The 23789-nt window shown below is 48.5% G+C and overlaps 7 protein-coding genes across 22 annotated transcripts; 2 read left to right on the top strand and 5 right to left on the bottom strand.

Annotated features, from left to right (window-relative positions):
- Nucleotides 1-755: 755 nt before the first annotated feature.
- On the bottom strand, nucleotides 756-4532 carry FOIG_07283 (uncharacterized protein). The gene has a single exon (XM_031206778.1). It carries the CDS (start codon nucleotides 2939-2941, stop codon nucleotides 1226-1228), a length of 1716 nt encoding a protein of 571 aa, XP_031063897.1. The 5' UTR covers nucleotides 2942-4532; the 3' UTR covers nucleotides 756-1225.
- Nucleotides 4533-6512: 1980 nt separating this feature from the next.
- FOIG_07282 (uncharacterized protein) lies at nucleotides 6513-10330 on the bottom strand. Of its 14 annotated transcripts, none has more exons than XM_031206775.1 (7): nucleotides 9841-10324; nucleotides 8896-9647; nucleotides 8570-8842; nucleotides 7755-8495; nucleotides 7244-7703; nucleotides 7115-7186; nucleotides 6607-7058 (listed from the first exon to the last, which is right to left on the bottom strand). In XM_031206775.1, exons 2-7 carry the CDS (start codon nucleotides 9480-9482, stop codon nucleotides 6945-6947), a joined length of 2247 nt encoding a protein of 748 aa, XP_031063890.1. In that variant the 5' UTR covers nucleotides 9483-9647; nucleotides 9841-10324; the 3' UTR covers nucleotides 6607-6944. The 14 variants fall into 14 exon arrangements, with proteins under 14 accessions (XP_031063889.1, XP_031063888.1, XP_031063890.1 ...); XM_031206772.1 differs by having other exon boundaries at nucleotides 6690-6930; nucleotides 6983-7058; nucleotides 7115-7703; XM_031206774.1 differs by having other exon boundaries at nucleotides 6513-7058; nucleotides 7115-7703; nucleotides 9841-10330.
- Nucleotides 10331-10522: 192 nt separating this feature from the next.
- FOIG_07281 (uncharacterized protein) lies at nucleotides 10523-14001 on the bottom strand. 2 transcript variants are annotated; one of them, XM_031206763.1, is made up of 5 exons: nucleotides 13689-14001; nucleotides 13553-13587; nucleotides 13421-13478; nucleotides 12939-13365; nucleotides 10523-12893 (listed from the first exon to the last, which is right to left on the bottom strand). In XM_031206763.1, the coding sequence occupies exons 1-4, from the start codon at nucleotides 13777-13779 to the stop codon at nucleotides 13184-13186; spliced, it is 366 nt and encodes a 121-aa protein (XP_031063882.1). In that variant the 5' UTR covers nucleotides 13780-14001; the 3' UTR covers nucleotides 10523-12893; nucleotides 12939-13183. The 2 variants fall into 2 exon arrangements, with proteins under 2 accessions (XP_031063882.1, XP_031063881.1); XM_031206762.1 differs by having other exon boundaries at nucleotides 10523-13365.
- On the top strand, nucleotides 13985-17636 carry FOIG_07280 (uncharacterized protein). Its single transcript, XM_031206761.1, has 2 exons — nucleotides 13985-14542; nucleotides 14593-17636. Exons 1-2 carry the CDS (start codon nucleotides 14166-14168, stop codon nucleotides 15779-15781), a joined length of 1566 nt encoding a protein of 521 aa, XP_031063880.1. The 5' UTR covers nucleotides 13985-14165; the 3' UTR covers nucleotides 15782-17636.
- Nucleotides 14095-18103, bottom strand: FOIG_07279 (DNA repair and recombination protein RAD52). Its single transcript, XM_031206760.1, has 3 exons — nucleotides 17885-18103; nucleotides 17130-17830; nucleotides 14095-17079 (listed from the first exon to the last, which is right to left on the bottom strand). Exons 1-3 carry the CDS (start codon nucleotides 17890-17892, stop codon nucleotides 16229-16231), a joined length of 1560 nt encoding a protein of 519 aa, XP_031063879.1. The 5' UTR covers nucleotides 17893-18103; the 3' UTR covers nucleotides 14095-16228.
- Nucleotides 18104-18532: 429 nt separating this feature from the next.
- On the bottom strand, nucleotides 18533-20966 carry FOIG_07278 (uncharacterized protein). 2 transcript variants are annotated; one of them, XM_031206759.1, is made up of 3 exons: nucleotides 20371-20966; nucleotides 18714-20275; nucleotides 18533-18648 (listed from the first exon to the last, which is right to left on the bottom strand). In XM_031206759.1, the coding sequence occupies exons 1-2, from the start codon at nucleotides 20447-20449 to the stop codon at nucleotides 19446-19448; spliced, it is 909 nt and encodes a 302-aa protein (XP_031063878.1). In that variant the 5' UTR covers nucleotides 20450-20966; the 3' UTR covers nucleotides 18533-18648; nucleotides 18714-19445. The 2 variants fall into 2 exon arrangements, with proteins under 2 accessions (XP_031063878.1, XP_031063877.1); XM_031206758.1 differs by having other exon boundaries at nucleotides 18533-20275; nucleotides 20371-20940.
- A 613-nt stretch (nucleotides 20967-21579) lies between these two features.
- FOIG_07277 (uncharacterized protein) lies at nucleotides 21580-23781 on the top strand. Its single transcript, XM_031206757.1, has 2 exons — nucleotides 21580-21795; nucleotides 21848-23781. The coding sequence occupies exon 2, from the start codon at nucleotides 22417-22419 to the stop codon at nucleotides 23683-23685; it is 1269 nt and encodes a 422-aa protein (XP_031063876.1). The 5' UTR covers nucleotides 21580-21795; nucleotides 21848-22416; the 3' UTR covers nucleotides 23686-23781.
- The last annotated feature ends 8 nt before the right edge of the window (nucleotides 23782-23789 follow it).

Below are 23789 nucleotides of genomic sequence, written 5' to 3'. Positions count from 1 at the left end.
TTGAGAGGGGAACAACTCGAGAACATTGACTTCTTGCTTACAAGTTGAATATGTTTGAGTTTCAAACTTATATCCAAGTGCTCGAGTTGCCCTCCTTCAATAGCAGAGCTAGGCTTACGTTGATCAGCCGAAGATTGAAACCCCAAATGGGTGTATGTTAATACGAATAAAGAGGCTGCTGTTATTCATTATATGGCATCCATAATGATGGCTAGGGGTAAATAAGCTGGGCTACTTTTCACCAGCCATTGATCAATGATTGATCAACATTATCAAAGTTTGAAGAAGCGGTAGTACATACCAAGAACAGGCAATTAGATACTTGCATGGTACGGTTATAGGACAGGGGAATAATGATAGAACATTAAATAGCCAAACTCAAGAAGAATGCACTTCGAACGGATCAGAATAGCCTCTAATTCACGCCGTACTAGAATGAACTGCATATGCTGCCATCTCTGACATATGAACTGCGATCACCAACTCTCTAACGAAGGTTGAGTATGATCTATAGAAATATTGCCTGGAATTGAAACGGGCGGTGTTGTAGAAAGACTGGTAGAAATCCAGCGTTGAGGAGAACAATGCCGGATATTGATTCCTCTGAATGCTAAACAGGAACTCCCGTCATATTGAGCTCAAGGCGCAGTGGCAGTGACATCCAGGTCTACTGAAAGTTCAGAGCTCCGATTTTTCAAGGCACAATGGGGTATGGTGTAGCGAGTCTGCTAACAGAGAAGTGAGTACTCCCATGTTTACCAGTACAGGGGATATCCCAAAAAGCCGAGCTACGGTAAGGCCTCCGTAGCTTTGACAAAGTAGGATACTCTTTGCAATCGGGAAATGAGCATACATATACATGCGGCGAGGCTTTGATTTCCATCTGAAGTGGTCAATGTTACGACAATGGGATCAACAAACTCCTGTTAATTCTTGCATTCATTTCCTCCTCGTATCCATTGCCTGTGTAAGACAGAACACAAACCCAGTCCGATATAAAAAATCATCATAGTTAGGAACCTGTACATATACGACGGTGGTATAATAATTGAAGAAACGCCAAGAGAAAACCTTAAATACCCAATACGTTGTTCGCAGCTCTTCATCATTACGACCCCAATTTGCAGATATCCCAAAACGCAGTTGCGACACCAGTTCGTGAAATGCAAAATTCACAAAGATTGAGAAATGATGCAGTGATTGTATGAAGCCAATCGCATGACTTCTAGCATTCTTCACCTTCTGCGTCCTCATCCAGGCCCTCGTCATGAACGCTGGTTAGCCTTGATAACTCGGTCTTAGCCGCCTTAAGCGGTTGACATGTCTCCCACCCTCCGCTAGTGGACGCAATGACACGGACGTTGGGGTGAGAAGCCCATTCCGTGAGAGCCTCGTCGTTTGTACCCCCGAAAACGACATGTGGCTCCTCATTCTTGGCAGCACGCTCAAGATGAACAGCGACATGCTCCATTCGGTCATCCCAAGTCTTATGGCCGTTATTGAAGACTTTTGTGCAGCCCTTAGCTGGGCAATGCATGTAGTCTGGCAATTTGCAACGCTGCCGGAACGCTTCCTCCTGTAACTTCTTCTCCTGGGCTAACCAGTCAGGGGGGAAGGTCTTGTTTTTCTTGTCAGCCTTGGCAACCTCTTCAGGTGCGTGCATCCGGCGTATGTGTTGTGTATAGAGGTCTTTTCTTTTAAAGACCCTGCAATGCGTAGCGGTACCCAAACCACATTTCAATGGGGTTGAAGAATATCCGCAGGCACCAGTTGTACAAAGCCAGTAGTGTAGGTTCAAATGCTGCGCCGAAACATGCCTTTTCCATTCGTTTTTGTTTGCAAAGGCGTGGTTACAGCCCGCAAAATGGAAGACGCAGATGAAAGGGCGAGTATGCATGGCATTGATATGTTTCTGTAATGATACGTCGTCGTTGAACACTCTCTGGCAGTATATGCACAATATGCTTTCACACGAGGAGAGTAGTTTCCGCGCTGTAGTACCGTGGGTAACAGTCCGTGATTTGGTAACCTTTCCTCTGCTAGCACTGGTAGTGGAACTTAGTCGTCTGGTGCGGCCACGTCGACTGCCACCTTTGGCATTTCGAGATGACTTGGTTCTACAGTTGGGTCTGTATTCATCGTCACCATCGTCGCCATCGATAGTCTCAGCTTCGTTTTCGAAATTTACGTCCAGATCCATGTTGTCGGGATCAGGGTAGGCCGTCTTCGTATCGGCTTGAGGATATAATTCTGAAGATGAAGGGTCGAAAGTCGATGGAGAACTCGAGCTGTCGCCTTGGTAGATGGAATTGGGAGTGGCGCCGTCAAAATCTGCATTCATGTCGAGGGTGAAAGCATTAATCTCTTGCTCCTCTTTGATTCCAGAAACGGTTTGACTAGGTTCAATGACAGCCGGGTTCACACATCCTTGTGGTACACTTGATAATCCGTAAAGGGAGACACTAGGTGATAGAGAGCCTGAACCAACAATGTTCGGGGACAAGACTGCAACATCGGACGGCGTAGAAGGGCCTAGAGTGCTGACATGTGCATCATTATCTGTCCAATTGGGACTTTGTGGTCCACTCGCAGCTGATGATGGTTGATAGGACATTGGAGAGCCCTGACGGACTTGTGAACTTTGATGAGGAGGACAACTCATACCAGGGTAAATTCCGGTACATCGAGTGCCTGGGATATCAATGTTTGATGATGCGATGAAGTAGCTGCTCTGAGGCTCCTGCAGATACCTCTGCATGCTGTTGGTGCCATAGTAGGTACCTTCGTGGCTGGAATAGGGTGCCGTATGTTGAAGAAGGGGATCAATTTGGCAGGCGAAGTCTTGGTGATTGATTGAGTCAGGGCTGGGATAGGAGAAATAACGTGTGTTAGATGAACATCTAGCTCCGTTGGTCCTCTCATAGGGTGATTGGAAAGTCATGGTGTTAGCAGCTCCCCTTCTTTAGAGAGGTACTATAAGTAAGGCTCCTTGTGGCGAAAGAAAAGAAGAACAAGAGCACGGTATGTCAAAGCTTTCAGATCGAAGAAAACCTGGAGGAGAAAGTGCCACTGAACTGTTCAAGTTCTAGCGCCGAAGTTAAGAACTATCAGCTCTGAAACGGTGAATGGGCATGTATATCATGAGTGCAAGATGCGCGAGTCGGCAACGCAAGACGTTGGACGTGTAAGTCACCTGCAGCGCAAGCTCGGGGAACCAAGGCGAGTGGGTGGCTTGGTGTGAGTAGGAATGGAAAAAGACGAAATCCACAAAGTGCCGGCCAGAAAAGGATTGCTCGGACTGTTGAGCACAATAGAGAGGAGTCGCCATGGTGGAGGGTGAGGGTGGGCATCTTAATAGATTATAAAGGGCCCCAAGACTTGTATGGCCAGAAGGTCTCGCCAGCCTATCTGGAGGGTCCCGCCGACGCGGGCATTGGGCACTCCCTGAGTTGGTCGAGCAGAGCCGCAAGTACGTACCCCAACCTGAAGAGGCATCGGTAGAAGTGGAGCGCTGCGCTGATCCCATCTATTACTCTTCAGGACGACCTGCAGCAGTATGGGACTCCAGACCTGACCCTGGCGGCCTCGCCCTGTCACCCTTGGGATAAGATGGTGTGTGAGCCGGGACGGAGCCGTCAAGTTGAAGGGTACCTCAATGTAGTAACAATGCCAATTCCAATCTGGTGGCCGAGACGGAAGATGGGAGATTGATGACTTGGGGGCTGTAGCTGCTAAGTGAGGTGGAATTTATCTCATAGGCTCTGTCCCAGGTCGGTATGCACTCGAATCCGAGTAACTATCAGACATTTTCGAATTGACAACGGGCATGCATCGTTGAGAGAAGTCATATTGGCATTGTCTTCAGTCATTGGCGGCCATGTCCATGGCCGCTAATGTTAGTCCAAGGCACACCACCGGGTGAGTGAGCTTAACGCCACGCAACAGGACGGTAAGGCCCGTTCAGCCGCCATGTCAGTATTGCACCAATGCGGATACGTGCCAGCGTGAGTGAGTCCGAGCATTCCTTGCAGCCGCAACGGCGATGTCGATGGCGATGCGATGCGATGCGATGCTGGCGTTGAATGTTGATAGGCCTAGAGAGCAGGAACTGTGTCTGTGCCGGGAATGGGTAGGCCGGGGATGAGCGGAGCAAAGCAAGGCAAAGCACAATCCTCCCGCAAGCTGATGCTGATGCTGATGGCTGGCCCAAGACAGTTTGATGCAAGACGTCTCTTCTTGGTGACGGTTACCTCGAGTTGGGGCCGTCATTGCGCGAGCGTGGATAGCCGCCAAGTCAGAGAGAGCCTGTAGTATGTTAAACCCAGTAAAATCCGCGTTAGCGGGTTAGTAGGATCGCAATTAGTGGCGGCTAATATTTTCCAAGAATGACCCTTGAAACGTTTCATGACGAGTACGTGCTGTGTGTCTAGTCAGGGCTGAAGATGCTGACGATTTGGAGAACTCGATAAGAAAGTGAAACACCCCTTCCAATGGTAGATTTGACGAACTCCTCCTTATTCTCAAGAAACGAGATCACTCACGGTTCAGGCGGACCAGCGACTTGTCCTTCCACCAGCGCGAGAGCTGGAGCTGGAGTTGGAGCTGGAGGATCGACGACAGGCGTTAGTTAACGTTCGTTAATTTAAGACAAGGATATGTCTTTCCAGCACTTAACCTCTGTGGGCTAAGTCTACCCAGATGAGCACCTTAAAAAAGAAGGCAGCCATCGCCTACATCTTGACCAATAACAAGTGCTAGAAGGGGAGACTAGTGGATTGCTAGAGCCAACAGACTTGCAAGCATTACCTCGCCCGACCTGGGTCTTCGCTGTCACTGTTTGTGAGATCCCGCCCCATGCCATCCCGTACGGTGCAACTGATGAGGACAGAGGTAGGTGAATCTGATTCACCGCACGGGTTTGGCTTTCAGCTCTCAATCCTATTGGCACAAAGACCCTTGTCAATATCGATCCTCAATGACACCCAGTTCCCAGTCCGATAGCCAAGAGTCCACCAACAGAGTCTCGAGAATGCCTGTCCATGTACTAAATTCTTCAGCGCCTACTCGGTACTGGCCTGTGTCATGTCATGAGAGAATAAGGGAGCACGTTCGTGCCATAATCGAGAGCAGGTTCTCTGCGGTTGGTGTATCACCGAAAATTGAAAGAATAGAGCAATTTGAACAAACAATTGGGTCATCCCCTGTTCTGGACTTGGAAGAAGGCACCGGTGTAAGTCACTATTGGCTCGGGGAGCAGGTCCAAGGTACGGGCCTTGTTCTTCATGACAGATATCAATTATGAATCATCACAATACGGCAGCAGGGCTGAGTCCATAGCTACACCTCCATTCGCATGCATACGCCACGGGGGGTTGTCTAGGTCAGAGATTAATGTCTGCGAGGTGATGTTACATGGATGAAGTGTTAACAGCCCCCAATATGAGCCTTGGGACTGTCCCGGAATATTGTATGGCAAATGCATATCGAGTACTACGCTTCAGCTGAAGCAAGCTGGATGTTGGATTCATCTATTTTGAGCCATGTATGTACGAATACGTAAACTTACGTCTGCCATCTCGGTACCTTGATTTGACTGGATGAACCGAGTGCGTGGATTTAGGTAAAGTTCAATGCACACGGCTCTTCAACCTCTTTACAACTTGGCTCGAGTCAGAGTCAGCGCTGCACCACTCTCAACTACTACATAACCAGGAAACGCAACTTGACAAGGTTAGATGTCAAGTGGAACCATTAGCCGCCGTTGTAGGCGTGAACTCATTTGTCCCCAGTGACATGGCAGCTTTTTGAAATCTATCTCAAGTGTAAGGGGAACCAAAACTCTCAGTCATCCGGGTTGTCCATTCCACAACCATCGAGATGGGCCCCTCTCATGGCGATCCCTCTTCATGGATGGTTCGAGATGGTGCAGAGACCTTCGGTCCCTGTATTACACTTGATACCAGTCGTTGAGATGTATGTCTGGGCTCACTCGAGCGTCGGGAGGATCGGTCTCTTCCCCAAGCGTGGTGCAGATCTTATCTTCGGTGGGTAACCCCTGCGAGATAGCCTATCTACTCTACTGTACTTTCTTCAACCCCATGCCCCTGTTGGGAGAGCATGGGCCATGTTAGTGGTCCCTTGTGTAACATGACGAGTGATGTAGACTACCCAACGCGGCTCCTGGGGAAATGAGCAACTACCAGGAACTCGCAGCGGTGGCTTGGCTGACCCCTCCGATACCTATAGTTTCTATTGTCGTCAATGAATCATGATGCTCCTGTGGCAAACATAGAATAGATGCCCGGCGAGGCAACTCGTGGGTCGGGTTCAGCTCCGAAGCATCTCATCCACATGGACCTCATGGCTGGTCTTGATCACGCCGCGGGAACTTGTCCGGGGCGCCTGTTGGAGTGGCTTGAGACTGAGACAATAGTCCGCGCCATGCCAGTCGGTGTTCAACTAAAGTGGAAATACGTCGTATGCACCAGGGCACTATTGAGCATGCGGACGGCACTCGAAGTTAGCCGATGCCCCTCTCTTCTTCACTTTGTTGATCCTACAGGGGCTGTTTGGTAATATCCTGGAGCAGACTCTCGCTAGTAATTCGTGATATATCAGGAGTAAAGTTGCCCAACAGCTTATAATTGCCCTAACCGCCGTCGGGCCTACAGCATTGCTATGACTGGGGGGGCGCATTGAAGCATCAACATGCTCTTGATTTCTGCACATCCTAGCCTTGTTGGAAGCTACAAAAGGCAACGATAAGATCAAATTTATTATATTATAAATACAAGTGCTTCCCAGGCAAAAACGACCCTCTGACTTTTGTAAATTGTAAATATTCAAACCTACCACATGACGGGGGTATCTCATTCGCATCATAAAAACAGAAAAGGGAATATCCGCCGATTGTAATATAACATTGACGCACTGAACATAATAAGCTAACTGTCGCTTGTAGATGGAATTGCGTGCCAAGTACAATTCTTGCACGAACGTTGGTTGCACTCGCAACACAACGTGTTGTTGCTGAAACTGTTTTCAACAGCACAATTACACTGTTTGAGTGAGTCAGTTTAGTTGTGATTGGCATTTGGGCCGGAGCTCTACTCACACATGTCCACATATACATATCCTTCTTTCGACCTCGGCGATCTTCACCACTGTTTTCTGTTGAAACAGTGCTCTGAGGAGATATCGGGTCAGATGGGGATGATCCAGATGAGGATCCAGACTCATCTACCTGGGGGGCCGAGGGGACAATCCTGTGATCCTTCTCATGTATCCACTCGCTGATGTCTTTCTTGGGTACACGACGACCAGAGAAATGGTCGTCGATGTGATCGCAACGTTTCGCCCAGGTGTTGTCCGTCTCTTTAATCTCAACAGTTTCCTGACAGAAGCCGCACCAAAAGTGAGCATCGCAGTGACGACCCTTTCGACAACCTTCAACTTTCTCTTCGAGCTTGCTAGTATCTGTAATCTCATGCTCCTTCGAAAGATGGTTCCGGAAGCTCTCACGGCGGTAGCAAACCTTGCCACAAGATTCAGCAGAATCAGACTTGGCACAATCGCATATCCATGTCTCAAGCTGGTAATGCTGAATGCTTTCATGTCTCTTCCAATCGTTCTTGCTTCCAAATGTCTTTTTACAATCGGCAAAGGTGCAACCGTATGGCTTTGAATGCCTCTTCTGGTGCTTCCTATAGAAATTGTAAGCTAAGGTATTCAGCGTGTTGGCCAATAACACTTACTTCAGCTCGCACAGACGAGGAAATACTTTGTCACAATCCTGACATTTGTGAGGGTGTGTTTGGCTCTTGCTGCTCACTGTATCTAGTTTTGAAGCCTCCTCTCCGAGACCTGCGAACCGCTTCTTCAGATAGCTTGCGATAAGTTCTTTGGGTATTTTATCAAGAAGGTCATCGTATGCTGATTCTGGGCTCACATCGGAGGGGTTTTCACTTTCTTTTTCGTGTAGGGGAATTGCTTTAGGAGTTCGTTGGGCTTCGTCAGCGTCAACCATTCTGACATCAGCCTGTTGGCTTCCTGAGTCTCCACTATTGCGAGAGACGTCTGTAGTCGTCCTTTCACCTTGCTGCACGCCGTCCATAGTTTCTAGTGCAACATCGTCCGGCTCTTCAGCTTCAGAAGCGGTGACATCGTCACCCGGCGCATCCTCCTCGGAAGCGGATACCGGCCATTGATTCGTTGGCAGAGCACTGCGTCCATGGATAATGCCAGGGTGAATGAAGTTCTCGTCACCTTCTCGTACTGTTGCAAGGCTTGATGCATCTCGATCAAAAGATAAAGAGGATGGTCCTCGAGGAAGATTATTGGCACCGGATTGGGGTTGTGAAGCCCGTCGTTCACCATACGACACACGGAAGGACAGAATTGTTGAGGGATGGGCCAAACCAGGTAACTGTTCTTGTGCCTGGAGATATGCCATAGCACTCCCTCCCACGCCCTCGAGATCTTGTGACGGAACTGGACTGTAGTTTATTAGCTAACTCTGGGTACCAGGGTAAAGTATGAGGCTAAAAAGGAAGGGCGAGAAAAGGCATACCGATGCACATATTCAGACAGGTCGTCATTGGCTGAATATGTCTTTGCATGAATTCTCTGCAAATGTGACCGGAAGTTGTCTGCCCTTGGCCAGACTTTACTTTTCTTCGCACAATTGCCAATATTACACACAAAGGTGCGACCAGAAACAGTGCGGTCGCTATGTACAGTTCTCTTATGTCTGTCAAGATCGTTCTTAGAAGTGAAGCCTTTCTCACGCGAGCAGCCTGTAACGTCACAGTGCCAAGGAAGAGAATGTTTTAATTCGTGTTTTCTAGACTTGATTAGCAAAGGGGTGATCAATAGAGGTCAAAACCATGTGCTCACCTTAGCTCGGAACGTGTACGGCATCGTTTCTGGCATTCACCACAAATCCAACGTCGTTCTCCACCAACCGGGGCCGTTGCAACGCTTGCGGGAGGATGAGGTCGGACCCATTGGTCTTGATATAAGTGAGCATCGTTGGTGGCTGGTTGACACTGCAGTTGAAGGGTTTCTAAGTTTCTGTTGACAAGCTGCGCATCCGCATTTTGAGGTTCCAAATTTTGGACATCAGGGTCCATATCTTCGCCATAGGCAGAAGGGTTACCAATGCTATGAGTCAAGCGGCTTCCGTAAGCCGAATCCTCTGGGTTGGTATCACATTCTGACAAGAGTGGTTTGCTCCGATAGTCTTGATATGACGTTTGAAAGTTGGCAGATCCAATAAGTTGCGAACGGGTCTGGCCATCATTAGGCGCACCGAAGGCAAGAGGATTCCAGGGATCATCTCCAGCCCAGTTTTGCCAAAACGGGTTCGTGGTCTGATGTCTCTGCTGACCCAGAGCAGCCAGGTTCGAACTCTGCTGTTGAGCCGCCTGTGGGGATACATTGGCGCCGCCTCGCTGGTCCTGTGGAGAGCTAAAGGAGTCCATTGTGAGGGCTCAGTGCCGATATTGCTATCAGAGTGAACGGATACGATAAATATAGATAATGTCGAGCCGTACTGTATATCAGAGCAACACCGATAGTGGCAATAATGGAGAGCCCAGGGATGATCGAGTAGATGAACAAAAGACGCCACAGCGATTCAAGAGCGGCTAGGGCCTCGAGTTAGCCGTTATATTGTAGCAGTGCATCATGTTCTGATCGAGTCGATAGACTGGAGGGCTAAAGGTCATTCGACTTTGGAGGGGACAACAAGGTTCTCGACCCAACACTGGCGATCGAACTGGGTAGGGCACAGGGTAGAAATACAGCAACCAGAAGAATCAAAGGAATCAAAAAGCATACATTAGGCTGAGGTCAATAGCAGGGTCCAGCGCAAACAAGCGTTGAGTCCAGGGTCCAACAAGGGATCCAGGTCGGACGACTGATGACAGATACTAGCGTGAGGTCTGTGTCAAGTCAACACCGAGTCTGAAGGAGACAGGTCGAAGCCAAAGAGATCCCCAAGTGGTTGAGCGAGTTGGTTGGTAGCTACACTAGTGATAGTCGACTACCTATAGGTATATGTCGTGTCGTGTTGTGCTTCGCGTCAGGGTGTCACTACCAAAGTAGTATGAGCCATGGGTAGGTAGGCACTGAGATCTATGGGTTGCCTTAGAAGAAGGCAGGAGGCAAAGGAGGATGGATGCAGAAGCGCAAATGAAGATGAAAGTGGCGGGGGGATGATGGGGAAATAGAGGAGGGAAGAGTCGCTGTGATGAAATAAAGTAATAGGACCGGAAGTATTGTATTTGGCAAAGTACAATTCCGGGTGAGATATGAGCGACTCTGTCTTCCCCAAACCGCCTCACTTTGAGGCTTTGCGATGCATTTGAACCAATCAGCATTCTTCTTTCAACCCCCAAGATGCTAGGCATCCAGCGAGGCAACCTGCGTTCGCCCGCTGACGAAACTTAGTAGAAAGTGCGTTTTTGCGAACCATCAATTAATGATGCGGCTGAATTTGCAATGGATCATCATATGTCTAGATACGTCACCAGCATATGACTAGAACATCTCCGTATAAGACCATTCGGTGTTCTTTTTCACAATTTGGCGCTTCGAACCAGTATCTGTTTACTTACCGTGTCACCCACGATCATCAGGACTAAACAAACGATCACGACTATTGCCGTCATTTTGTATCATCATCAACAATTAGAGCATACGGCTTACTATACGACTGACTGTCCTGACTCACCCAAAAAAAAATCAAAGAATAAAAGCTCAGCCGCTACAGTTTCCCAGCACAGCATTGATTCTCAGATGCATGTTGTTGCTCATAGTCAGCCTACGGAAAACACCCCTTTTTGCAAGTGCGCCAAGCTCTTTTTCACATCAAAACCATGATAATTATTCTCAATTGTTGATATATTCTATTATGGAATACTCAGCTTATCATAATCATATATCTCTCTAGGACAGTCCCTAGAATACCCAATAGCACCTGGTGCACGCCTTTATCTGCCTCTGGATAGCACCATTCTTCGTAACCTGACGATGTGGTCCGTTGTCTCTTCTCTCATCTACTTCTTTTGATCCAGCTCGATTTGGCCACATGCATTCGTGCGGTTCTTCATTAGCCTTGGTAATATCTGCATCTTGCCGAAAATCCCACTCTTTATCCTGGATCAAAATCCTCGAGGCCGAATGTGGCTGAACGAAAACGATTCAAGATATCTGTTCATAATCTGGCTCAAATGTAAGTGGCGGTAATAACCTGTTGGAGGATGAATGTATATCGCGCGAGGATCGTCGACCATACTTCAGCTCATGTCGAGACCCGTTGGGTTGAGAAAGACAACAGCACCACCAGTGGCTATTACATTTGCCCGTCCCTCTCAACTTGAATCCTCGGTCAATTCGAAACTCCAACACCCCACGACTCTCAAGTGAGAGGTGACATTCGGGTTCTCGTTCGATGTTTAGATTGCGGTGCTTCTTTATTGATACGACACTCCAGCTAATGCCAAAGAAGCTCTCCAGCTCAATTTAAATATTAAAAAAAAGAAGAAACAGAAGAAACGCGGTGAAAACTCCGCCAACAAACTCCCATGAGACACACTGGGTAACACGAGACTCGAATCCTCACTGACCCCTCGTTCGGATAATCACTTTTTGTCTCTGCAGCCAGCTCTTTTCAGCGCTGCAAGGAAAATGTGCAGCTAATATTATCCTGGGTTGCAGATAGTCCATCACATAGGTCGATTCCTTAAATATTTTGGAAGTCGATTGGATGATGAAGACTAGAACCCTTGTATCTTGCCCGACAGCTGGATGATCCAGGAACCGGGGAAACGAGGAAACGATAAGAGAGTATACTTCAATGAAGGAACTCTGAAGCCGGCGTCGGCTCTCTTACTATAAAGCGTGCAGCCTTTGCCACTGATCAGTCGTTATCACTAAGTCTGTTCGCTGCCATCTACGGATTCAGTTTATTAATCACTTACTCATACGTTGAACCTCACAATTCAGACTCCTTGCTGCGACTCAGGAAGCTCTCGTAAGTATTAACTGCCTAATATCGAAGCTCGCCTAAATAACTTAATCACATCAGGATCAGTCAAGGCAAAGGCAATTGCCACAACAACAAAAATGTGCGATTGGGAAGAGTTTCTCTTCGCATGCAATCACTCGACCCTCCGCCTCAAGTCATACTGCCACTTTGCTCGCAACGACCCTAATCATCAATGTTTTGGCGTCAAGGTCCTTCGCAAGTCATGGAGACAATGCGTTCCTTGTGACAACTGTGCTATCGCTTGCCGGGCAAGTGAATCTCAGACACAGCATAACTACGATCAGGAACAGTCTTTGCAAAGACATGCCGGATAAGTTTGAAGGCTTTCGATCAGTTATGAGTTTTGGGTTATCAATGTTTTACGAGTGCTGTTGGCTAAGAATTTCATCTTGTTCATCCCCCTCTGTGAATGTGGGGTTCTTAAACGCCATTGCCTCTATTTTTGTCAATCAGTTCGTATACAGGAGTAGAAATCACTGCCGAGGTAGTTATAGGCACAGCACACGTGTAAATCAAGCATGCATTAACCTCTGTTTGGTCACCAAAGATCTCATATGTGACACTTCGTGCTCAATCTTCGCTGTCCAAGTCTATCTGTCCAGAAACCAACACTCGTGTGAAACTGGGTTGTCATGCGTGGATGCCACCCCTGGCTTTTCTCCGACCAGAGACAGGCTACAAACCGGCCCCAAACAGCGCCACAGACGGAAGGATGGGTCGAAATGGTAAATATTAAGATAGAAGCGCTGCGGGCCCGTTTTGTGTAACGCTGTTTGTGTGAGAGTACTAAGTTGACAAAACATGAAAGCGGTAAGGGGGTGGACTTAAAGCGGAGGATCTACTGCCCAAGATCAGGTTTGTCTCGATTTAGTATACAAGGGCATACTGTAGCTTGAGCGAGAGAAGTGAGCGTTTGTGTCATCGGTCTTGAGACAGTCTCTCAGCATATCGGCCAAAGTACAGGACCAGTCGTTGAGCGAGATACTGCATAGATCCTTGGAGCTTCCATGGGCTCATGGCGGCGGAGAATCAGAAATTCGAATAACTGCTTATTGTCCACAAAAAGAATAGATTGGAATGAAGATGGAGCTTTTATAACTTGACTTGAGTACTCGGAGGGCACTCAGCTAGTCAGTCCAAGTTCGTAGCACCTTCAACAACACCAACGACGTTGTACCGCTTTGAAAAGAAAGTGACCCAGTCATTCAACACGCCTTTTTCCTTCTCATCCAAATCCTGCCACTCTGGTCGTGCGTCCTCTGGCTTGGTCGAAGTCTTGCCGAGAGCTCTCGAGGCATCCTTACCGGCAAAGACTAGTCGTGACAGTTAGGTATCCTATGTTGTAGTATATGCAATTAGAAGATTTACCGTTGTAGGAAGCTCCAGGAAGGTAGGCCTTGTTTCCGGTAACGTCGTAAACCTTGCCCTGTGTTTGACGCGATCAGTCGTGCTCGCATCAGATGGATCATACAGCAAGTTGCTTGCTATGGGAGATCATACCTTGATGGCTACGTAACACTTGTTTCCATCCGCACCTTTTTTCAGGTTAGCAATGTCCAATTCAAAAGTCCCAGATACAAGATTATGTCAAAGTCAGCATGATGCCTTGCTGAGCATCATGAGGGGCGGGCCGTACCGTTGGCTTTAGCGAGCTCTTCTCGAGAGATGATGTCGTCCTTTGGGGGATCGAGGTTCACAGGAACCTTAGGTTCAAACTTTCCAGCCATTATTGTGGTTGTAGTTGTGATTACAGTGTAAGACCGAGTAATAAGGGAATAGGTTTGAACAGTTTTAAGACGTTTCTCGAGATTCCGTCATATGCAATCTCTCCCCTCCCCCGCCAAAACCAAAGACGACCCTGAACTTTCCCGTCCAAAAGCCTCGGCCAAGTCAGTTTTAGCGGATTCCGAAGCTGCCCTCCACTAAAGAATCTCATTGATTGGAAACGCACAGGCCAGTATTCGTCCGAGAAGTGGTCTGTGCGCAATTATGATGAGCTCCATGTTAGCATCCACTTACAGCTTTTCAATCTCTAGGCTTGTCATCACCACCACAACCACACAAAAAGAATCCCCGGCCATCGCTCGCCGAGGAACTCGTCAACCGGCTTACCATGTCGGTATCAGCAGTTGCATCGCTGAGACCCCTCCGTCGGAGGTGCTGGCAGCATCCGGCTTCCGGCCTGTTATCCGTCCAATTACGGTCACGAACATCCACGGTCAACTTCTACGCTGTTGTTGGCCTTCGGCCGGACCAGCGTCGATTCCAAACAAGCAATTCGTCAAATAATCGCCACGATGGAGACCTTGAAGCCAGAAAGAACCAGTTGCCCAAGAAAAGTCAACCGACACAACCACAGATCACATTCCGTCAATTCGCTGGTCGTGCTCTTGCTGCTGGCCTACGTAGTCTTGTAGTCGCCATGAGTCCAACCGGTATCAAGACAGCGTTCCGGCAGAGCCCAGGCGCAACAACACTAGGAATCTTCATGTGAGTCCCAGAGCACACCCTTGGCCATTTCCTTATGGTAACGATATCAGCCTCGGCGTGGTGTCAGTCATTGGCGCATACACCGTCTACCTCTACTTCAACTACTTCTACCACTACCAATTCACAAGATACCCAAAGCCCATCGCAAACTCTTTACGACGAGCTCTATACTATACCAACATCAGTCCCGATTCCGAACTGGCTCTCAAGTATTACAAACGCGCCATGGATCAATGCGCAGAGCATGGCCTAGATCCCTACTCTGACGAAGTTCTTGGTATTCGTATCCAGACTTCACACTGGCTGCAGAAGATCGGAAATTACAGCGGCTGCTTGCAGGTTCTTGAGGGTATCCTTGCCGATTGTAACAGGTGGATTCGGGTTATGGAGCAGTCCGTCAAGGAAGGCAAAGTCAACGATGACGGCAGACTTGTCAAGCCTGCATCCGAGACGCCTGAGGCCTCTTCGACCCACGTTGCGAACGATACCACTTCTCCCAATGAGCAAGAAGCGACTGACGGGGAGTTCATACCCGAAAGCTTATGGCATAAGAGGCAACGTCTTCTTACTAAGACTGTTGGGATTGCTATCAAACTTGGAGAGCTATACGCCGACGAACACGTTCTTGACCCTGACAACTCTCAGAAGCACCTCATTTGGGCTGTTGAAACCGCTTTAAAAGAATTCCGTCGCCGCAAGGAGGAGGGTATTAAGCCTGGAGAGGGTGACTGGTTAAGCCCAGAACAAATGGGTGGCGCTATGGAATCTTTGGGTCGTGACTATGAGCGCAAGAACCAGTTCCATCTCGCGATCCCTCTTTTCTTCCAAGCTCTTCGTCTTTGCGAAACGCCCTGCCACCGCCCCATCATTATGAACAACCTCGCTGTCAGTTTCGCCCAACATCCCATATTTGTTCCGCCTACCAGCGAGCCCTCCGAGATGATTAAGGAGCTGCATGACCCTGCCATGCCCGCCACTCGAAAAGAGTGCTTAGAAGCTGCGCAGAACTGGGCCAAGAACGCTTATAAGCATGCAAAGGATGTTAGTGGCGACGAGCGTACAGACGAATGCGACGAGGCTTGCGCTGTTGCTCTGTGTAACTGGGGCGATGTCGCAGCCATGTTGGGCAACAATGACTTGGCTCGCAAGAAGTACAAGCAGTGTATAGAAATGGCGGGCAAGCTTGGCTTTCCACATGCAGTGAAACAGGCTCAATCGGGACTCGCTAAGCTGACCTGAAAGCAAAAGAAGACACATGAAACACTTTCACTACCCTGAATAGAGCATCTCGAATGTCTTCGGGATGAGGCACTTGTACATCAACTCGGCTTAGCCATGTAACAATACGATGATAGATGAAATAACAACGCGCCAATGATGACCAGAGACATCTGTCCCAGAAACTCAACAGAGCAGCAGCTTTTGTTGACTGTCATATCATTCTCAACAGCATGACTCGACATTTATACTTGTTTACAACGCACCCAGTCGGATCGTAATTTCCAGACAGGAAATGGTATCTGACAGTTAATTCTAGAGCCCAAGTTGCATTCCGTTCATTATTTGATTCCTTTTAAAAAAAACATCCCAGACCTGAGCTCCTAACACAAATCCTTGAAGACACCGGTACGCCTAGCGATCATGCCATTCATTGTCTGTCTGAACCCAAACTCCGGCCCAAAAGGCCTATCCCGTCTTCTGTCGCTTTGCTTCCAATCCGCTTGCTACAGTTGGTGCTGTCCCTCCATTTCCGTTAGCAGGGAGGTCGGCTAGTGCAGTTCTCCCATCCGCTGGAGGAGGTCGTTTCATTGCCGGGGGTCGATAGCTGCCCCTATTTGCGAGTGGACTGCCTGGACCAGAAGGGGCGCCAATTCGACGAGTCTGATCGAGCGAGGGGTTTATCACATTTCCGCGTGCGCTCTGGGAGCTGGACATGGATGGTCGCACTGGGGTAAAGCTATTCGTGTTAGAGCGTGTAGCAGGTGCCACTGTTGCTTGACTATTGGTCGGAGCAACATGTTGGCCATTCCTTGCAACAGGTTTGGATGAAGTGTGGTCGATACCAGGGGTTTTTCGAATAGATGGACTTTCTGCCTTGGGGTTGAAGGCCTGCTGCCCCTGTGGCAAAGCAAGACGAGCATTACTCGAACCTTCTAGAGTGGATTCTGGCAGTTGATTCACGGCCTTTGCAGAGAAGAACCCTACGGTTTCGGGCATGTTTTGAGGTCCATTGGGTGGCGGACGAGGGTTGCCGATATGGTTTGGAGTTGTTCGTCCCGAAGGTCCACCTTGTGGGCGATTGGAAAGTGTGGCTGCACCATTGGGGGGGGTTGGACGTTGCTGTCCATGAATCGGAGTTTGCGGTGCTCGATTCGGAGGTCCAGTAGAATTCGACCTGCCAGTTTGTTGCTGAATTTGTTGGGCTGCTGTTCTGTTGGCGGGTTTCTCATTTGCAGGTTGGCCCAAGATTGATGTTGAAAGCATAATTTCGTCCGGGTGGCCATCTTCTGGAACACAGAAGTCTGCCTCGTCAAGCTCTACAGATATTCAGCCTCGATTTCCTCAAATCCATCGGAGGACAAGATACCTCCAAGATAATCGTCAAATGACTCTGCAACAGGGAGTGGCGGCACCGGCTCTGTCTTGACCACAGGCGCAGCAGGCGCCTCTGAAGTAGCGGCAGCGGCTGGCTCTTGTCTTACAACATCACGCTTGATGAAGTCGGCGTGGCGGTGGAGATTGTCTTGATCGAACTTTTTAACGGGCTCGGCTTTCATTTTGGTGACTTGTTTCACGTAGTCTTTGTCGTATATGCAGTTGCCCAAAACGTTACCAAAGCTCCTCAAGGCGCGTTTCAGTCCGTCGGTAGTGCCCTCCTTCTTAGCCTTTTCGAAAGCCATTGCCTTTCCTTTTGCGTTCTCGATGGATCCGTATCCGATATCCTCATGGTAGGTGCCATCGCGTAGTGTAATTCGGACGATGACCGATAAACCGATACTGACGCGCTGTGTTTGAGGGTTTTCGTCGGCGAAGTCAACCTGAATGTTTTGAATGGAGGACGACCATCCATTAAAGCCAAAAACTTCATTCGCTAAGGTGATACACTTCTCAGCAGTTAGGTAATGGACTTTGGTGCCACCAGGACCTGCACGGGCAGAAATGTACTCGGGGCCAAGTTGTTTATCCAGTTTCGCTGAGATAGTTGCAATGTCCTTGGCAGCCCATTCGGCGACTCGTAGACGCGGCTCCTCGAAAGGATTCGTCACTGCAGTGTGCTGATCGCCTGGGCTGGGGAAACCGTTAGTGGTAAGAACATTAAACGCGACACGTCTAGGAACATACGCAGGCATGGTGAATGCTTGAAAACAGAACAAAATTTATGTACACATGAAGAACTCGGAAAGTGTCAGCAATGAGGGTTCGTAGTAATAGAGCAAAATTGAGACAGTATAGAGTTGAGGGCAAAACTTCGCCAGCAGTGGCGGGCTTGATATTGATTAATGAGCAAGAGCGCGTTAACGGTCGATCCAGGCAGTCGCGCCTCCACTTCAGAGTGACGGGAGAGCACGTGACACTGCTTAGTCAGGACCACAAGGGAGGCACCTTCATCAGATTGGTAGCCCGTCAGAAGTTACTAACCTAGTACGGGATACCTGCTATACGAGTGCTCCGCCGACTCCCAAGACTTGTGTGCAACTGTAACCAGATTGTCGAGGGACCCCGATTGCCCCTCATGTCTCGAGCTACCTTGAGTCTATTCAAATTAAATGACTTAGGCAACTTCTTGTTCCTGGACCTTAGTACCTCCATCATGGATTTGATACCTTGTCTTTGGGAGGCGAGAAAACTCAAGACTTCTATCCTACATGATGACAAAAGGATTACGGTAAATTTAGTATAGATTCAAGAAGATTTAGTATATAATCAGTGGCCTTTAGACTAGATGGCTAGTAATTTTTGCATCTTAAGTTAAGGTCAGAAGTTTTCTTACTCCCTAAGGCTTGTGACACTTAGTATTTTTAATACCTAGTTTATCGGCTTCAAGCTCAAGAAAAGGATCTCGATGACAGTGAGAACATCTCAAAGAGGAATGCCATTTCTTGAAACTGAAGGGTTGTAAATACACGAAGCTCGAGACGCAATTAGGATACAAATACCCATTAGGGCTTACCTGCTTTACATACCATAGTGTTCGTCTTGGACCTTTTTAGCTATAGAGGTTTCCTCTTGACGACAATACAGCTTGAATAACCTAGTTTCAACAGCTGCCTTATCTGATAAACGTTCATTCAATGCGTTGAGGTCAACTAGATGCGGCTATCAGTCTTTCCCTTTCGGTTTAGTGATAGGGACGGAATAGAGCCGGATCGTCTACATAATTCCACGGGATCTAAAAGACGGATACTATTTACTCCACGATAGGTCCTAGTCAGGGTGACATATTTGGCTGACAGAAAAAAAAGTACATGCAGGAATATCAACAGGTTGCATCGACATGTATCCAGTGGTAGTCGTCACAAGAAACCATTAAATGAGGTTCGTCGAGAACGGTCTGCAAGCTTTCTGCCAAGACTGTCAAGATAACAAACGAAATATATCAAATTTCTACATACAGGCACACGCAGTCTGTCTGCGCTGTCGGGGTTGCTTGGGAAATCAACCAATCCGTATAACAGTAATCCCTACTGGTTCATAAGTGAAGGAAAGGGATATAAAAAAAATGCACGCAAAACGCCGACCACCCTGCCGTAAAATAAAGAAATGGGTGCCTCAAGTCTATGCCGCCAATGCTGCCAAATGAAAGTCGTCGTAATGATTTGGTCGTAATATGTGCGAAGATGACTCGTCCGGTGCGCCGCGATATGCAATCATTATCTTGGAGAGCTCCAGGTCACAACTGTCCCTACCAGGGCCCAACTCTAACGGGAGCTCCATAGGTACCAGACATGAGCTGGTTGAGAATAGAATTAGGGTCAGAGGGCCCTCCAGCTCCTGGGTTTGCATTGGCGCCTATCCATCCAACACTCGTGGACATGGCGTTGATTGCTGAGGCAAGACGATCACCGGATTGTTCATTGTGTCGAGACAAAATTTGGTCCCATCCTCCAGTATGTAAATTAAAACCACCAGCCCTCTTGCCAGCCTCGTTGATAACGAGTGCCCATGCCTTCGATATTTCTTCATATGCAGTTTCCTTATGGTGTCGGTATGTCTGCGGCTCCCAATTGGGAAGTCTATGAATAATGTTTGTGGCCTCGTCCAAGAATTCAAGTGATTTGGTAGGCTGGTTTTCATTTGGTGGGAGGAATTGAGGGGTGAAGTCAGATAGTGCGTCAATCAAAGCAACCAGCGGCTCTTTAATCCGATAGTAGGTGTATTCCGGGCTAGTTTCGCCGTATGGAATAGCATCCTTCAACTTCGCCTCGTAACCTTGCAAAACTTGCAGGGCGGACGGAACTGAAGGACGAGGAGCTTGTGAGACAACCTCATGACCAATATCGGGACGGGTTTCGCATATGCGCTCAAGGACGGTTCTTAGCTGGGAAGTATCAAGAGTCTCGAGAAGTCGTGGAAGTGCAAGAGGTCGACCGATGACTTCGTTGGATCGAACTTTCTTCGATGGTCGAGCTAGAGGTCGAGCAGAGATGGTAGGAGAACTCCTGGGTGACATGGTCTCATCACCATCCTCGTCAGCTTTCCGCTTTCGAGAGGCCATACTGTGAAAGGGAGGCACTAAGTGTGTTAGTGGCGAAGAGCAGTTAGGGTGGAAGAGTTGAGTGAGTTATCGCATCTCGAATGGGGAATGATTGAGGCACGAGAGCACTTACGGGATCGCTGAGGGGAGAGACGAGGGTTTTCGTGTTGATGAGGGAAGACAGGAGGCTGAGGCGAGAGCAGAACGTTCATGTTGTCGCAAGTTCCAAAAGCACCCGATGGGACTTGGGAACGATCCTTGTTCAACAATCAATGAATGAATAAATCACTCAAAGACAGTGCAAGCTGTCTAAGCCAAAATTGGTGACGAATATGTTTGCCGATAAAGAGGGTTTGTGTGTTGGCCGTTAAGACACCAGCGGTGGTTTCGTAGTGCTGGACGTCGTAAACCAAAGTTCCAAATTCTATCGCCGGTTGCGAGAATACAAATGGGTCGAGAGTCAGCGTTAAGCGCTGTGAATGTATGGTGGGAGCGTTTGCTTGGCGGAATTGCTATACCGAGCGATACGATATGTCAAGTGAAATAAAGGAATCGTGGCGGAGGGTAAATGGCGTAGAAGAGGGTTTTAAAAGGTGGAGGAGGATGAAGAGGTGGACGGGACTGGTGAAGTTGGGGTTGGTCAGGCTTTGAATGAGGGAGAGTTCCAAGGTTCCAGTGTTTTTGGTCCGTTGTCTGGGACTAGTGAATTTTGCCTGGGCCTAGGTCTATGGGGGTCACGAGGCATCTCATTCGCTCTGGCCACACCTGAGGCCCCCGTCGCAAGCCGCCCAGGCCTGGTAGCCACACGTGAACAGGGACAGGTTGAGGGGCATCTTCATGGTCCCCAGTATTAATTTAGCACCTTTTTGGGCTCAAGTGGCTGTTGGTTGGTTTTAATTTTCCTTCACCGCGCTGGCCGGGTCTACAATTCTATGTCATGACTCTCGCAAATTTTCGTTAAGCGTCAATTCAAGTATTTTTCTTCACAGCTTATATGTCAGAAGCGGTATAGGATTAGAAATCCGCCGGGGCTCTTCATGACATACCCACCAATCAACACCACGGCAAAGTTAAGATTAACTAAGCCCGGGCCGTCCTGACGGGGCCGGATCGGGTCCTTTCCCTAATTCGGCCGCCACCACCAGGCTTCGGCCGGCGACGGCCTCGGCGATGTATGTCGGGCCTGTATCTCTCAGGCCCCGGAACAACGAGTTGCAGGCGTGAATGTTCTCATCAATCACCTACTTATCAACGATGTCGATAGATTGGCATGATCATGATAGCTTATGGTTGAGCCGCAGGTAAATGATACTAATTATGATGAAGTCACGGCTGGCATAGTTCCTATACAGGGCCGTACGTGTGGTTAGCTCAGTTCCATGGATGATTCACTGACAACTTTGCTTGATAAATTCTGCCATTGGATGTTTGGGATGTTTCTGAGACAGCGAAACCCCTGTTGCTAGGTATATTGGAAGACTAGTGCCGTCCAGGCGGTGAATAACATGATTACCAGTTGTTCGTCTTGCTTGCCAAGATGCGACTTGACAGCAAAATCGTATATTTGACACCAGCCTCAATTGTTTACCTTTCTATGCTGTTATCACCAGGCAAGTTAGCAAACTATAGATTCTCCGTGATGGCATCAGCCTGGAAGATCGCTGCCTTCGTACTTCCCAATAGTGCACAGGCACCAAATGCCACTGCGCCCATCCACAAGCATCAATGCCCAAAAATCGTCAAACCGGTAACATGGCTTGTTATCTCATTGTCAGTATCACGTTTCAGCACAGTTCAATAACTGTCCTTGTATGCCCTTCTCATCACTTTTTCAGAGGTTGAATGAGCTTACCATAAGGTGCTTGGGGTTGGCATAACGCTGAGAAGTTGATTCCCGGTCAGTGCTCACCAAAATCTCACTAATAAAGTCTTTTTCCCTTGTTGAACAATCTGTAAACTTCTCCCTAATTCCGGGGGCTGGTTTTTTTCAATGCGGCGGACAACGGACAACGCATTCAATCGGTACCTGACAGGCCCACCATCGGAGGAAATCAGGTTTTCAAGGGTCCGGCGCGGCAGACCCACATCTCCGAGTTTCTTATCTCTTATCGCAATAAAACAGGCAGAAAATTTCTAGCGACTTTATCCTTAGACTCGTCTGTCAACCATCATCACCATAATGGCGACAAAGGAAAAGAAAGAGAAGAAGTCCAAAACTTCTAGGTCAGAACCAAAGACCGAGAACCCCGAGAAGACTATCGAAATTGAGAAGGTCGAATCGACAGAAGCTGCCGAGATGGCGGAGTCTGAAGCCGCCGCATCCTCTTCCAAGCGCAAAATCGAACTCGAAGAAATCGAAGTCGACGTAGACGCACCCGAGCCCCCGTCCAAGCGCGCAAAGCGTGCGCTCAAAAAGGGCAAGTCATTGCCTTCGAAACAGGATAGCGATGACGAGAAAAAGGGCGATAAAGATGGCAAGGATAAGAAAGCCGTTCGGTCAGAGCACAGTGTCTGGATTGGCAACTTGCCATTTCATGTCACGGCTATGGAGCTGCGCAAGTGGCTCGTCGATAACTCCGGAGGCGTCATCACTGAAGAGATGATCACTCGGGTCAAGCTACCAACCAACAAGGAACCTGGCCGGGATAAGAGCGTCAAGCCAGCAAACAAAGGGTTTGCCTACGTCGATTTTACAGAAATCGGTCCCAAAGTCTCCGCTATCTCTCTTACCGAGAGTGACCTTGGTGGTCGAAAACTTCTCATCAAGGATGCGACATCGTTTGAGGGTCGGCCCAAAAAGGAGCCTGAGTCCACTGAAGAGAACGCCAATGAGGGAAAGACCAGCAAGGAGCAAAAGCAGGATGTCAATGCCAGTCGCAAGATTTTCGTGGGTAATATGAGCTTCAAAACAACTGAGGACGACCTATACAGAAACTTTGAGAAGTGCGGCGAGATCGAATGGGCCAAGGTTGCGACCTTCGAGGATACTGGGAAGTGCAAGGGCTTTGGTTGGGTTAAGTTCCAGGACCCCAATGCTGCTGCATGGGCCGTCAAAGGTTTCGTCAAAATTAAAGAGGCAGTCGAGACAGAGGACGATTTCAAGGACGAGGAGGAGAAGGACAAGTCGCAGCAGAAGCAGTTCAAGACACGCAAGTGGTGGGTAAACCGAATGCTGGGTCGCGAGCTCAAGGTGGAGTTGGCCGAGGATGACCAAGTACGGTACAAGAAGCGGTTCGGCAAGGATCGTAAGGCACTTCCCGACAAGGACAGCAACCCACGAGGTCGACCTCCGCCGCGCAAGTATGATCAAACGAATGGCGCAGTGCGGGAGAGTAATGATGCTCATGGGGAGGTTGCGAAGCCGCTCAAGGAGGCTGAGGATATATCTGTTGCGAGACTGACGGGCGCGGTTGTAAAGCATACAGGTACGAAGATGACGTTTGACTAAGTACAGCGAGATACATTCCATGTTCCGAGATACCCATTTATAGTTCCAATGGTTTCTTGTGTCCGATGTGAAAAGATGTATACATCATGAGTGAGACTTACCTT

The sequence above is a fragment of the Fusarium odoratissimum genome (assembly GCF_000260195.1).
Source record: "Fusarium odoratissimum NRRL 54006 unplaced genomic scaffold supercont1.10, whole genome shotgun sequence".
In the NCBI taxonomy this organism is placed as follows: Eukaryota; Fungi; Ascomycota; class Sordariomycetes; order Hypocreales; family Nectriaceae; genus Fusarium; species Fusarium odoratissimum.
This window is presented reverse-complemented; position numbering and strand designations above follow the sequence as displayed.

Bases quoted from the DNA above. Each gene is read 5' to 3' on its own strand.
- FOIG_07283 (XM_031206778.1), bottom strand. From the start codon at position 2,941: ATGACTTTCCAATCACCCTATGAGAGGACCAACGGAGCTAGATGTTCA.
- FOIG_07282 (XM_031206764.1), bottom strand. From the start codon at position 9,482: ATGGACTCCTTTAGCTCTCCACAGGACCAGCGAGGCGGCGCCAATGTA. The intron at 8,843-8,895 runs GTGAGCACATGG...AATCAAGTCTAG, and splicing joins CGTACACGTTCCGAGCTAAG to AAAACACGAATTAAAACATT. The intron at 7,704-7,754 runs GTAAGTGTTATT...CAATTTCTATAG, and splicing joins CCTCGTCTGTGCGAGCTGAA to GAAGCACCAGAAGAGGCATT.
- FOIG_07281 (XM_031206762.1), bottom strand. From the start codon at position 13,779: ATGGCTGGAAAGTTTGAACCTAAGGTTCCTGTGAACCTCGATCCCCCA. The intron at 13,588-13,688 runs GTACGGCCCGCC...ACCTGAAAAAAG, and splicing joins AGAGCTCGCTAAAGCCAACG to GTGCGGATGGAAACAAGTGT. The intron at 13,366-13,420 runs GTAAATCTTCTA...TGTCACGACTAG, and splicing joins TCCTGGAGCTTCCTACAACG to TCTTTGCCGGTAAGGATGCC.
- FOIG_07280 (XM_031206761.1), top strand. From the start codon at position 14,166: ATGTCGGTATCAGCAGTTGCATCGCTGAGACCCCTCCGTCGGAGGTGC. The intron at 14,543-14,592 runs GTGAGTCCCAGA...TAACGATATCAG, and splicing joins ACAACACTAGGAATCTTCAT to CCTCGGCGTGGTGTCAGTCA.
- FOIG_07279 (XM_031206760.1), bottom strand. The intron at 17,080-17,129 runs GTATCTTGTCCT...GAATATCTGTAG, and splicing joins ATTTGACGATTATCTTGGAG to AGCTTGACGAGGCAGACTTC.
- FOIG_07278 (XM_031206759.1), bottom strand. From the start codon at position 20,449: ATGAACGTTCTGCTCTCGCCTCAGCCTCCTGTCTTCCCTCATCAACAC. The intron at 20,276-20,370 runs GTAAGTGCTCTC...TAACACACTTAG, and splicing joins TCTCTCCCCTCAGCGATCCC to TGCCTCCCTTTCACAGTATG.
- FOIG_07277 (XM_031206757.1), top strand. From the start codon at position 22,417: ATGGCGACAAAGGAAAAGAAAGAGAAGAAGTCCAAAACTTCTAGGTCA.